The 15287-nt window shown below is 37.9% G+C and overlaps 1 protein-coding gene across 4 annotated transcripts in view; it reads left to right on the forward strand.

Annotated features, from left to right (window-relative positions):
• dtnba (dystrobrevin, beta a) overlaps positions 1-3741 on the forward strand; it is a 52068-nt gene extending 48327 nt beyond the window's left edge. For all 4 annotated transcript variants that reach the window (XM_041805277.1, XM_041805280.1, XM_041805279.1 and 1 more), the window contains 2 exons: positions 168-199; positions 545-3741. In XM_041805277.1, the coding sequence (XP_041661211.1) occupies positions 168-175 (8 nt within the window). In that variant the 3' untranslated portion in view covers positions 176-199; positions 545-3741. The remainder of the gene's footprint in view (positions 1-167; positions 200-544) is intronic.
• The last annotated feature ends 11546 nt before the right edge of the window (positions 3742-15287 follow it).

The raw sequence follows: 15287 nt of genomic DNA on the forward strand, positions 1-15287 counted from the left end.
TGGAGTTAGCCAATTTGTGAAGCACCTGCCAAGTACAGTCATGTTTGATGTTTCTGTGTTAGGAACTGGTATGGTTCTTGTTATAGATTTTGGCTTTAAACTGCAGCATTTGTTTGAAGCAACACTATAACTCTTCCAAAACTAACAGCCACTTTTTCTCTCTTCAGCAGGTTAAATGATCAGAGGACAAACGAAAGCAGTAAGTGGTTGAATTAAATTATCATTTAATTGGGATATAATAATAAATTTACTGCATACATGGCATGGAAAAACAAAAGTAGCTACTTAAGACCAAACTTCTACTCAGCTTTTTGTAATGTCAATCATAAATCAGTCAGCTAATGTGCTTGTAAGAAAAGCACTAACTGATGATTTGTTTCAGTTGTAGATGTATACAGAATTGATTGAGTAATACCAAACTTTCTCTCTCACTTTGAATAAAAAGTAATGTGTATTTTGAATATTTAAAACCGTGTCTTTAATCCTGACAAGATAGTAGATTCTTTTGAGTTGTTGTTTGACTGTTATGTCTCTCTCTCCTCAGGCAGAGTGAAATTTCATCACTTCTTGGCCAAAGAAGACTGACCCTGCTGTGATTATATTAAAGCTTCTAATATGCATTGTTAGCCAATGGAGGTTAGAGCTCCACTGCCAATCAACCAATCACGATGCTGGACACCAAATGACCGCTGGGTCCCTACTGATGTATAGCTGTGATTCTGTGTGCGTGTGTCTTTGTCACTGTGATTTTGTTTGATAATCATAGCTAAACGAGGAAAACTGAAACCTACTGATTTGTACTGTAGCATGTGCGTGTGTTTGTGTGCGCTCTGCATTTTCAAAGTTCGAGTAGGTGAGAGGGACGTCGTTAAGAGACAGACAAAAGCAGTTAGGAAACTTGTGAAGGATAAAAAAGCAGGAAAGTTTCAGAGAGATACAGCATGTTGCCACATAGGGGAGAAAGTGAGGAAGAACAAAAGAAAGTCAAAAAGGAAAAGTGAGTTGTATTGTTTAAAGTTTTGGCACTGTGTGCTTAGTATTTATTGCTTTGATTTGATTTTTGCTGTTTTATTTGTTTGGTTTAAATGTTTGTATGAGTGTGGTCAGGCCCTGCTGAGATGATAAGCTTTAATGGGACGTTTCCTGCCTCCACCCTGCAGCAGTGTAGAGTGGAGAGTTGAAGTCCAAGTTGTGCTCCAGGTGTCTGAAACCTGGAAGAGATTAGTAACATGGGTGCTGTTATAATCGCAGCTCAGGTTGTCCAGGCTTTTCTTTGTATCTCGGTACTGCAGCTTGTAAAGAGTAGGTATCTGATTACTGTTGTGTATAAATGTGTGTATGAAGTTGAGAGTGAGAGAAAATATAAAACTGTTGACTTCAACAGAGTCATTGTAGCAACAGAATGGCAAAGTGGGTGGAGAAATGGGCTCCAGAAGTGTTTATTGACATTTTTGAAGAGTCATTTTAACACAATTTCCTAAAACACAGTACGAGTAAAAAAAGAACATTTTCTTTCTAGTATTTTTAAACTTTCACATCTTCATGACAAAAAAAACGTTTTTTGTAGAATTTTATCATGTAGATGTAATATAGCACAGAGGATTATTTTCAAACAGCAAGAGAAGAAAATTTAAAACCCTCAAAAGCTGCAGTATTTAAATTCCTAGAAAGCAGATTAGCCTTAAATTCAATGATAATACTATTCTTCTTAACCAAAAGGAAACAGGTTTATTGCTTTTGAAAGCATGGTGGGAAAACAGCACAAACTATCACAATGTACAACAACAAAATATCAGAAAACAATGGTGTACAAAGTCCACTTTCATTCATAACTTCATGAATGTATTTCTTAAACCTCTACCCAAACTGTCATGCAGATAAAGAGCAATCTTAGCCAAATGGCATAAGAGAGATGGCATCAAGAACAAGTGCCAAAACTTCAGTTGCAGTGAATCTGCCAAGTACCACATTTTAAGAGAAACCGACACTTCAACACTGACAGCAGGCCCTGCAGATGATTTATTTACCCATTGTTTCGTGGTATTTAAATATTTTCACCTCAGAAGGATACAACATGAAGTGATGGAACAGCTTTGCCTTTTGTGCAGATAGCATCAGAACATGACCTGTGGCAGACTTAGCTTTTTGTGTGGCTTTTCCACTTACTTTTGGTGGCACCAATCCAAACCAAGCCGATTTACTTTCCATTACCACTTTGGCCGTCACAGCGGTTGGTCATCATTCTGGGATGCCTTACAGATGTGTTTAAGTAGCAACTGCTGCATCAAACGTTGAATTTCATTGGGACAACAGCATGGACAGGCATGATGCGAGTGGACAGCTAAACCAAACTGTTCTTCTTCTTCTGGCAGAGCTAAACAATGCTTACTGAAGCTCAGCTGTTTAATGTCATCGACTCAAAACACAGTGTCATCAGCTCTAGATTGCCCTCAAACTGATAGCTTGGTTGCGGTGGGTAAGCAAATCCCCTGTTGCACTTGGCAGCCATTAAGTTATATTTTTGAGGTATTTTTTTGCCTTTATTAATAGAAGAGGACAGTGGATAGAGTCAAAGAAGGGATGAGATAGTGGTGGGGAGATGTGCAGCAAAGGGGCCACAAGCCAGACTTGAACCGGGCCACCTGCGCACATGGCCTTAACCAGGCCATCTGTGCCCCAACTTTTGAATTAATTTTGTACCAGTCACGTGACATTAGATTTATTAAGGTATGCCCAGGTTCTGACAGAACCACAAAAAACAATTATTTGGCACCTATAGATTGAGGTAAATGTAACATTCAGTTAATGCCAGATACATCTAATTGCTTGTTAGCTCCTGCCAAAAAAGGGGCGTTGCTTTTATTTGTTCCGTCCCCCCAAAAGAGGCATGGCTGAGAAGATTTGTGACATGTCACTATCAGCTGGTCTGAAGTATGGAGAACAGCCAGAAGGGTATAATACAGAGATGTAGAGGGTTTTTTAATATATATTTTTTTAATTCGGATAGATTTCTTTTTATTGTAGGGCTACTTTAGAGACTCATTCACTTTTCTACATGTAGTTTTCTGAGCAGTGGAGATTTAACCATAATGTTTAGTTTTTAATGTTTGCCCAAAATGCTTCTCTTGCTGAAAAATTGTAAAACTTAAAACACTGCCTGGACAGTATCACTCCTCACCCTTTGCTACTCTGTTGTTTTTCAAGCTTTTTGTGAAACTGTGGGTGTCAGAACTCTCTATGGATGTCAACACCTAGCACCAAAAACTTTCAGACAGGTTAATTTGTATGCAAATCAAACATGACCCAAAGTGACTAGCTGAGCCTGTTGAGTTGATATATTTTCATGTAACAGACGGGATGTAATTTAACCGAAAAATCTGCTTTTGGTTGTCATTCTCATATGAAGCTAAACTTGACTGTTTTGTACATTTTGGATCAGTTGGACATTTTTTCTCTATCTTTAAGATTTCACCAGCCAATCGCAGCATTTGACTGCCTGCTTATGACATTTAGAGTGAGCCGATGATTGACAGACTATATGAGTGATTGAATGAGTGACTGAGCTCATGTTTCAGTGTGTGTGCGTGAAAGAGTGAGTTTGAAAAATCAAGACTGATAGGACGGACATGTCCTAACATGAAACTGTTCACATTAGCTCTGAATTCGCCTGAGCTGACTGTTTGAGTGAGAAGTATTGATTTATCTGTGTTTCATCTGCAATAAATGATATTTAACATCAAACTTTTCAGTTTTGTCTTTTTATGATACTCTCCAGAAAACAGCCAGCTGGGCAGCAACATAAAAACGGATATGTGAAGTGTAATTCAATCATTTTGTCACCACTTTCCACTACTATGTCATAGCCATGATGTCAACAGGGTATTCCCTCCTGATTTGTTCGTATTTCATCAAGGTCTGCTTCCCTCCACAGTTTGGTAAGACAAACATCTTTTGTAATTGATCCATGGAACAAGCTGGAAATGACTGATAAAATCCCGGAAAGTGACCCATTTGTAGAAACCCGTTGACTTCTTTGTCAAAAAGCATAACAAAATACCACGGTATCGCAACAACCCAAAGAGCCTCTGTGAACCCTGTAGAAAACCAAACAAGAGTTGAGATGAATTAAACAAAAGGTGAGCATTACTAAACAGAGGGGGTTTCGATTTATTTTTTCAGGATAATTTTTAGGCAAATAGCCAATAGGGAAACTGAACCACAGCAAACCAAAACCTCACATTTTATTCATCATTATACAGATGTGAATGAAGATAGAAATTCCTGTTAGTCAAATGAATGCTGTGAATATATTGTAGCCTATGTTCTTCCTTAAAACATAGTACAATTAATCACAGTTTTTATGAAAGATAAAATCACAGTGAAATGTTATGGTATCATTATTTAGGGAAATTACAGATGCTCTAATTGTATCAAACAAGTCAAAGAATGTCACTGATTATACAGTCATGGAAAAAATTATTAGACCACCCTTGTTTTCTTCAATTTTTTGTTCATTTTAATGCCTGGTACAGCTAAAGGTATATTTGTTTGGACAAATATAATGATAACAAAAATAGCTCATAAGAGTTTAATTTAAGAGCTGATATCTAGCCATTTGCCATGGTTTTCTTGATAATAACCAAAATCACTTAAGTTCTTACATCAATAGCTATGGCATTGTACTGCCAAAAACAGTGCTTTTAGGCATTCCATGTTTTCTTTTCTGTCTGTTAGTCACATGATACACACAGGAGTTAGAACTTGATTGCATAACCATTGTTTTTGATGACTGCAGCCATGCGTCTTGGCATGCTTTCCACCAGCCTCTGACATTGTTCTGCTGTCACAGCAGCCCATTCCTGTTGCAAAAATTCAACCAAATTTGCTTTGTTTTTGGGCTTGTGATTCTCCATTTTGAGTTTGATGATGGAGAGGTTTTCAATTGGATTTAGATCTGGTGATTGAGCAGGCCAAGGCATGGTTTGAATGTTCTCGTTCTCCATCCAGGCTTGAACTGACCTTGCTGTATGGCAAGGGGCATTATCTTGTTGGAAAATCCAGTCATTCGAGGCAGGAAAGAGTTTATCAGCTGATGGAAGAAGACTGTTTTCAAGAGTAGCCCTGTACGCGACCTGGTTCATTTGCCCTTCACACAATTGCATTTGCCCTGTTCCACCCATACTGAAACAACCCCAGATCATCACCGATTCACCCCCATATTTTACTGTAGGGGCAAGACAGTCTGGTTTGTAGGCTTTTCCAGGCCTCCTCCTAACCAGTAAGTAGGCTGGAGTGGGCATCAACTCAAAATTGGATTCATCACTGAAGAGAACCTTAGCCCAGTCATCAACAGTCCAATCCTTGTGATCCTTAGCAAAGAGTAACCGAGCCTTCCTCTGCCTTTCATTGATGAAGGGCTTCTTCTGTGCCCTGTGTGACTTCAGACCAGCTTCAAGAAGTCAGTTTCGAACTGTCCTTGCTGAACAAGTCACGTTTCTCGACAGCGCTCACTCATTTTTAAGGTCCCTGGAGGTCTGACGACGATTCCTGACACAGGAACGGATGAGTGCACGGTCCTCTAGTGGGATAGAAAGACGTTTCCTGCCTCGACCAGCTAGCAGTTTGGTAGTACCATGTTCGGTTTGCTTTTTCTTGGTGTAATGAACGGCTGTCTTGGAGATCTTCAGTTTTTTGGCTACCTGTCTCTCACTCATGCCAATTTCCAGCAGTGCCAAGATGGCTGCCTTTGTGGCTTCACGTAATTCTTTTTTTTAGGCATTATGTTAGAGCTGACAACTTCTGAGTTGTGCTACAGCTTCAATGTAAACAGTAAACCACTCTAGGCCTTTGCATGTGCAGTGCTGCTTATGACATGAACTGGCCTCTTATATACCCTGGAAATACAATTAAGCTTAAGCATGTCAAATAGGACATAAAGTATTATGGAATCAGCTGCATTTTTTGTCATGTTCATTGTATTCTTCAGGTAATATACCTTTAGTGTTATCAGGCATTAAAATGAACAAGAAATTGAAGAAAACAAGGGTGGTCTAATAATTTTTTCCATGACTGTACATTAATACGTGTTAAAAAGGTAACAAGGTACTCGTACACAGTAACCCAACACTCAAGATTGTTCTGATCGCAGCCTTTAGATCATCTGTATTGTTGAGTCTGGTGTCTCGTCATCCTCTTTATAATACCTCAGAGATTCTCCATGGTCAGCGAACCACTGAAATAACTGACAAAACAATTGACTTTTCTAATACTGGAAATTTTGATATTTTGGAATAGTGTTTTTTTTTTAGCTCTGTTTGCCGTAAGCCTTAATCATCAAGATTAAAACAAAATATAATATGTCTTGAAACATTTCACTTTGTGTGATGATAGAACAGTGGTTCTGAACTGGTGGGTAAGGACCTAAAAGTGGGTTGCTAAGTTGTTGATTTGTCATAAGAGATGGTGGTGGGTCCTGATGCCTGAATGGTAGAGAACCGCTGACCTAGATTGTATGGAAGTTTCCCCATTGAATTAAATCACAGGAAAAAACTAACTTTTTTGTGGAATTCTAGTTTTATAGGCTACATCTGTAGTTGCAAATTTACACTTATCTCTGCACATCTTTTGTCTGAACTTGGCTTTATAATTTCTTGATTACAATTTCTTGATATTTGAAATTGACTCATAGGCTGCATTTGGCCCCCAGGCAGCGAGTTGCCCATCCTAGCTGTAGCATAAATGCAGTCAAGTAAATTTGGTATACATTGTTTTACATTTAGTTTTGAATAGAAGAAAACTAACTGCAGTTGCACTTTTCTAAAGGATTTAGGCTCCGGTGAGGTTTAACCCAGATATTAAACAGACTGAATAATAATAATGCTAAAGCAGACAAAACGTTCTTTGTAAAACTTTCCACAGCAGTTTGACAGAATGATGCTTTTTTTGTTTTCATTTGGTAACCTTTTGTCCACACAGGTCTGAAGATAACAAAAAAATGAAAGTTCCTCCTCTTAGCTTGAAGGTAAATGTTTTTTTGTACCTGCAAAATCAAAACCATTTTAGGAACAATAGGCATGTAAAAGAAGTATCCTGACACCATTTTTCAGTTTTGCCCTTATCCTGATCACAATAATCTGGGTGCAGATACTTATTTTTATACCTTCCTGTAGGCCAGTGTTTTTACATAACCCAGTTTCTATTAATAAACACTCTGGTGTGGACTCCAAAAATACTCCTAATTTTTCTCTTCCAAGTAAGACTTTTTAACTTTCTCCTTGATTTAGTGTCCTCATTAGTATGGATGAACAGTTTTCCCTTTTCCCATGAGCTTCCCTCAGAGGTCATGTCTCTCTCTGTGTTGTATACGTGCGATTTTGAGGGTGTGTATAAGTGAGGCGGGGGTGTAACCTATACACTGAATGAAGCTCATTGAGGGTGTCTGTTGTTGGTGACCTCACTGACTGCTATAAATAACCCCCTACTCGCTGCCTCCTATACGTACTCACACAGGCAGTTATGACCCTTTTTAGATGGGATCTTTACACTCTTCTTTTGCTCTTGGGTCAAACTGAGTTTAACCTTCTCTTCTGGAGCATTACCTTGTCGTAATTCAATAAAAGTTCTTTAGATCTGAAAGACATTCTAGCATCAGTGCGGAATTTTATAATGTAACAGATGTTTAAGTCAATCACTTTGGAAAACTTTTATATGCTTGCCAATTTACACCTTTAAAACAGTTTGTCATTTATGTTGCAAGGGGTAAGTCAGTCTTAGCTTTTTAACAACCATCATTCCCTGTATCAACAGTTTGGCCAGTTTTATGGCATCACCTTCATGGTGGGAACTGGAAAGCTGTTTTTAAAGCCCTTTTTACGTTGAGATCTGTCACGGTGCTTAAAGAAAGTACTGCCGTCACTCCATCTTTGTCCCGTCACATTGAATCCAACAATGGCTTAATACTGGTGTTTCAGTGTTCAATTTTATATTTTGTTAAAACAACACAGGAAAACATGCGAGGCTTGACCAGTAAATGCACAGCACAAGCTCTCATACGTGCACACAAACAACTAAACTTGCATGATAAATTGGCAGGGTTCATCCTCACACATATTTTCTGGCATTCCCCAGACCAAGGTAATCATAGTAAACTGAAATAACTAAACCTAAAATGTAAAAATCATTTTAGTTAAATGAAACTGAAATAAAAACAAGGATTTATAAAGCAAGAACAAACTTAAACTTTACTGTTCGCTTAAAAAACTGAGATAAAATAAAATTAAACACAACATATCCCTAATTTCAGTCTTTGACACAATCATACCGACCTACATGTACACTCAAGCCTGGGCAGGGTAAAATAGTCTGTTTTAATTGAAAACTTCACACAAAAGTAATTTTAGGTACTGAGTTGTATTCAAACATCGAATTTGAATAAATAAAATGAAAAGTGAAGGGCAGCCTATTTGAATAGAATCTTAAAAAATTGTAATATGTTAATTTTTTTCTACCTGTTTGGTTCTAAACCCCTGACACGTGTCCCATATAACTAAAAGAATAAAAATAAAACTGGGCTCCAGTTTAGCATGGTGAGTAGAGCAGGTGATCATATAGAGAGGCTTTAGTCCTGAACACACTGGTTGTAGGTGTGATTCTCAATCTCAGCACTGTTCGGTGCATGTCTTCCCCTGCTCTCTCTTTCTATATTTCTTGCTCTCTTCATCTATCCAGTCCAAATAAAGGGGAAAGCCCCCCAGCCCCTCTCCAAAAAAACCTTAAGTGAAGCATTTTTACTAAATAAAAACTAATCTAATAAACCAGCAGAAAAAAGTGCAACTAAAATTGAAAACAACAAGTGAAAACAAAATAAAATAAAAACTAATAAAAAATCCAAAACTATAAACTTGTCCCAGTCTTGTCTCAAAGATGGGACCAGAGTTCATTTGTGTTAACTAGTTCATATTTAGTCTTATCGTTTAGATTTAACTGTTGACTGCTTTTAGTCATTTTTTGACAAAACCTAAACTTTCTTTTCATGAAGTTCCATTTCATATCAGGATATTTTGTTTTATAACCTTTATAGTTATTTTACTGAGTTGACCTAAACGTTGACCTGTAATGTTTTGAAATAGCTTTCTGTGCTTCATATTTCCGTATTTCATGAAAGTATCACACAGAAAACATGAAGACGATGTAAAGGAATCCTGTCCTAACACAGGCAGTGGCTGCAGACCAGAAAACTTCCCTTGTGAAAGGGCGGCAGTTTGGTTTCTTTTCCACTGAAGTCCCGCCCCTTCTTGATTTTGATTGGCAAGTGAGGGCGAAGTGACATTGACAAGTGCAGCGCTGTTTTAAAGTTGAATGGTTTTCCACTGAGAGCGTTTTAAGTGCAGTGATAAAAAACTGCTGAAGCTGAGGGTGTTTTCTTCTGCCCAGGATGCTGAGAGCTCAAAGTGCTAGACTACATTGGCTTTCGAATTGAAAATAAGTGCTGCTAGAGCTTAAAAAAAAAAAGACAGCTATCTACACAGAACGTTATGAGTCTGAATGTTACTACCAGAGGCTTGCAAAGCTGAGCTTTTTCAACCTGGTATTGCATTTTGGTTTAATTCTATTCAGATACCATCACTTTTTACAAAGTAGTAAACAGAATCAGCCAAACAGCTTGTGCTCTCTCTGTCATGCTGCTTTACACAGGTGAGCACACACAGACCTCTGTGCTCCTCCTACTCTCTCACCTCTGCTTGTGTTTTGACCGACTGTAAGACATGCCCACTCCTTCTTGCTGTCACCATCATATATACCCCTTGTCCTCCAAGCCAGTTTCTGGGCTTGTGCTGGGCTCCAGCTGGAGCTGGTTCCCAGTTGATTCAATCTGTGAACTATCAGAGAACAGGTTTGCTTTTCCACAGAATAGAGCTGGGCAGAGAGCCACATCATCACATCACTTTGAACGTCAGTGTACGTCTCTGTTTTCCTAGCAACACTTGCGCCACATTAAGAGATAGAGGACCATGTCTCTCTACAAGTGTTGTTGCTGGCTTTTCAAACCTTCCTTGGAAATTCACACTACAGGGAGACAGCTCTTCTCCTTCTCAAATCTCTGCTGCTTTGCTTTTACATCCATGTTTGTTTAGCACCGTTGTCTTGCTGTCTCATTTGAAGCTCTTGCTGGTTCTGTTTACAAATGGTGCTCTTCCTGGTTATTTGTACATTCCAATCCTGCCCCCTGCCATAGACTAAGCACACAGCCTCCAGCGCAAGCACACAGGCCTTGACCCAAACCGGTTCTTCCCCTGGCCCAGCAAAGAGTTGGTGCCACATTGGGCTGTTTTTTTTTTCGAAGTACAGAGCCGGTTCTTTGGCCATGGAAAAACAGAGATGTGGTTCTAGATTAAGCACTAGCTCCAAACCAGCTCTGGTGTAAAAGGGTTAACAGTCTATAAAACTAATTCACAAGTTTATCAAGGTTATTTAGTTGTGACGACTTGAGAAGCAGGAAGAACACTTTTACCACTGAAATGCCTGTTTTTAGTAGACTTCTCTCCTTTAAGTACCCTGTGAGATAGCCAATAATGAGCCTAAGTCTGGTGACAGTTTTTGGGGAGTTTGGTGATGAAAGTTGGCACCACACATGTCGCCTGCCTCTTGAACATCCAATAGAAAAGTCATCTCCTGTAGCCTGGGTCAAACCTGTAGAGTTTCTTTACATATTTGTAACACTAAATAAATACTTTGTACTCAAATGTCAATATATAAGCCTGAATTAATCAACAACACAAAACATAGTCTGTGGGTTAAGTTATGCTTTTATGTAAGCATTTTGATATTTTCACCGTTGTAGTCTGAATCACACTCCATTAATCCTTGATGGGAAATTCAGCACTATTATAAATGATATATTTTTAGCATTAAACAGCTAAGCAGTAGTAAAATGAATCTGGATGTTTTTCACTATTTATATGAAATACGAAATAAAAATTTGTTATTGTTTTGCAGCCTTCCAAGAATGATCTTGAAGTGTTTTTGTAATCAAATTGTGTCTCTAAACTTTAAACATGCCCCCCTGCAAACAAATCATGTGACTACTGATATAAACCTATATTTAATTGTCTTGAAGATGTTGTAATGGAGTTTGTAATATTTTGTTTTTGCCTGTTTGTAAACAGCATATCACATTATGTTGTTACTTATTGTGTTTTTTATTTATTTAGATTTTCCTGCCAAGTAACCAAGGATATAACTCAGCTTTATTGCTGACTCTGGCACAGTTGCATGGTTCCTAGCAAATAAATTAAACTAAATGTTTGTGAAATGGGAACAGCTATACACCGTTTTGCATGATTAACACAAAATACTCTTAGTAAAGTAAGACAAGTACCACTTTTTAATGTTACCTGATGCCGGAAGTTACTTTGCTCATTACTTTCAAGCATTTTCCATTTTCTCATTGCCTTTTTTTTAGCCTCATCCTGTCATCAACATTTATTCCTTATCCTGTCTTTTCTAGCATACCAAGTCCACAGCTGTTAGTGAATAGATCTCAACTTGTTGCCACAAGCCTCTACCCCACCTGCTGAAGATCCTCAGGTAAAAAGTGTTTGATCAACAGAAAAAAAACTTCTCAGGCAAGACAAGCTATTGCTTTTGCTTGTCTGCTGAAGATTGTAAACAGACAACCTTCACAGAAAACATAACTAAACCAGTGTTTTGTTCATGGAGGTTCCCAAGCAGAATCCCTAGAATCTGATCTGCTTAAAGATGGGAAAGTTACAAAAATGCATTTGCTTAACAAACGCCATTCCCTCTTACTGAATTCATATCTTTCTGACTTTTAAAATCCAGGGAGTTTTGCCTTTAAAGACAATTAAGAGATAAGGTATAGTGAGCGGGCTGTGATCACTCAACAGGTTGTGAAGGGGTCTTGTCCCATCTCGAGGTGGTTCCTCCACAATAACAACACTATCCCAAATGTATTGCACAACAAAGGTAGCCTGCGGACATCTTTTAACTGATAAAGTAAACATATCTTTACATGCAGGGTTCATTGTCTGGCATTAAATCTAAAGCCCAGATTGAGCCTGACCTAAAAAACCAGAGAAGACAGATACATATAACGGTTGACCTCAGGCTGTGACACACTCACACCAAACACGCACTGCATTATTACAAGAAGCTTCTGTTTCCAGTGGCCAAGACATGATATTAACCCGGGTCAAAATGAGCACCTGGGCCCCCACTAAGCTCCAGTTCCTCCCAGTCTGTCCGTCTAGAGTACACACCTGTGCTGTGTTATCACAACGCCCTCAGTATTTTATCATCAAAGATCAGTATTCAGGCATTCTTTAACATTAAGCCAGTATTTTTCTGAAATTGGCTATATCGGTCATGAAATTAAAATATTGTAATGCAGGGTCATGAAAAAAAACCCTCAACTTTAAAAGACAAAAAATACAGTAATATGTAGAAATATATAATTGTTAAAAATTAAAGATTTAAAATGACAAACTGTGCAATGGGCATGTAAACAATGCTTAAAGAACACTTTATAGAGACGCTCTGCCATCAGTGCCCAGTTTTTACTGAATCTGTGTCAAATACAGAAGTAGATCTAAGCAGGAGTGCTCTCGGCATGTATATATGCTAATTAATTGATTTATTTTATTTCTCTAACCAGATAGTCCCATGAGATTAAGTTCTCTTTTTTGAGCCAGACCTGGCCAAGACAGCACACCAGATACAAGAGGAACAACAAAACACAACAAACATGACATATAGACAAGAGACCCAAAGAAAAGGATAAAATCAGCTATATAAAGCATTTTTATTTTTTTCAGTTAAATGGACTTTAACATAGCTGTTCCAGTGATACAAAATGTTTCAGATGTAGGGTGCTCTGCAAGTTATTCTAGGTCCAGGGAGCAAAATAAGCAAAGCTCTTTTACCCAGCTTAGAGCCTTGAAAATGTCCTGTAAGGCTGGTTTGCATGATTAAAAACAAATTTACTCCAGAATAAGAGACAGATAAGTACAAAATAAACAAGAATAAGAAATGATGCCAGTTCAACACAGGGTTATTTTATACTTTTAGTGTAAATAAGTCAGTTTAAAATTTCCTCAATTACATCTCACACAAATTGAGCCAGTAGCGTGGAGCCCTCAATTGTCTTCTTTGCTAATTTGGCTAATTTGGTAATTAAGGAAGTGGATTTTTGACAATTAAAAATAATTAGCTCAGTGATTGGGTCATTACACAGAGAAGAAATCCACAATGGTGACCTAGATGATGGTAAAACATAAATCACTTCAATTAAAACAAACATTAAATCACATCATTGTAGTAGCTTGTCTATTAGTGAAACACTCACTGTCCTGCCAGGCTCTTGTTGTCAGTACCATTCCCTCCAGCTGATTTTTTTTCTTTGTCCATCTGTTTTAACTCCCTATCATCTGTGACTTCAGCAGTCCTCTGCTGTTTGAAAGATGAGTCAGTCCATTGTCTCTTTCTTCAGTTGCAGTTGATGTGGTTTGTATTTGTCCATTAAACACTTTAGGAGTCATAAGAAATGCCCACCATTTGCTGAACTGAGCTTTTGAAACCCTTGTAGGAAGACTTCACCCCAAATGACACCCTTTAAATTGACCTAAAGAAACTTTATTATTAAAATATTCATATTTGTGTCACTAGTATTTTTATATAAAATGCTCAACACTCCTGAAAATGCCCTTCTTTTTTTGTTGAGCTGCATGTGTGAATGCTAAAAACTGTCAGTCCTACTTTACCTGGACTTTTTACATCCTGCCCCCTGGTTATATTTAAGCAGTGTGTGAAAACAGCATGAATATTCACCTTGATCAAGTAGTCTTTGTTCATTTAACAAACAGATTCTTAATCTCTCTGTTTACCAGTATGTTTTTTATACTTTTTTGTTCATACTGTGTGTGTCCAAGTACACATAACATTAGTATAAGGGCCAAAATAGCCCTTTTCAAAGAAAATAGGCTAAAATATTGGCCTGTTTGAATTTTCAAGACCATTTAGAGTGGCTATACATTAAATACACAAATAATTCTTAAAATATGGGAGACCACAGACATAAGGACAATTTCATGAATCATTAGAATCTTCCAAACACACACAGTAGGGGAGAACAGGCTTGCTGTCACACTTTTTACTCTAGTCTGAATTGCTCATCATCAAAACATCTTTCAAGAGTCATTCCTACATTGAATAGAAGCTTGATGTGTTGGCTTAAAATGTGCATCTCTCTCATTTTCCAGCTTTCCTTCACAAAGAATTTGTAAAGTAATTAACTATCAAAGACATGTCTCCGATAGACATAGTCTCTGACACACTGTGACAACCAACCCTAACATGGGGATGATTGTCACACACTATGTGGTTGTTTGTCAATGTTATCTTAACGGAAAAAATCTTAAAGAAGGCTGAACTAAATTTGAAACTTTAATTACATTGACAAGTTGACAAATACATAACATAATGCATTTTAACACAAAATGAGTATGGAACATGAACAGGAACATCTTAAAGGGATACTTCAACATTTTGGCAAATTTGCCCATTGCCATAGTTCCTATAGTCTTAGTAATAGGTTTGTTTCCTTTAGTTGTCTGTGCAAGCTGTTTTTAGATCTGGGGGGACGGTTAAACCAGCTGCACAGCTAACGCTATGGAAGCAGACGGTATTTTGTGCTTTCCCTCATCAAACTCATCAAATACACAATCCAATAACTCCAAAACGATCTTGTGTACAAGTTGTGACCTGCACATTTGCCACGCTATGAAATAGTAACGTATAATTATGTAATTAACGAGAGCATTTTGGAGTTGTTGGATTGTGTATTTGATGAGTTTGATGAGGGAAAGCAAAAAATTCCGTCTGCTTCCATAGTGTTAGCTCTGCAGCTGGTATATCGGTCCCCCCAGATCTAAAAACAGCTTGCACCGACAACTAAAGGAAATGAACCTATTACTAAGACTATAGGAATTATGGCAATGGGCAAATTTGCCAAAATGTTGAAGTATCCCTTTAAGGCCAGCCTATAGCACCATAAAGAACAAAGCAAATTGGCCTAGCAATGATTGCCTTCTCAACTAGGCTACACACATTCACTATCACGTGACAACCAACCCCAAAGACAATGTGACAACCAACCCATACTGGAATTTCTTGCTAGCATCAAGGCTAACAACTAACAACTAGTTAGCTAGCTTAAAACAATCTAAACTATTGCTTTCCCTTCATGAAGAAAGGTGATACGTTGTGAAAAA

This window comes from Cheilinus undulatus, linkage group 14 (genome assembly GCF_018320785.1).
Source record: "Cheilinus undulatus linkage group 14, ASM1832078v1, whole genome shotgun sequence".
NCBI classification, from domain to species: Eukaryota; Metazoa; Chordata; class Actinopteri; order Labriformes; family Labridae; genus Cheilinus; species Cheilinus undulatus.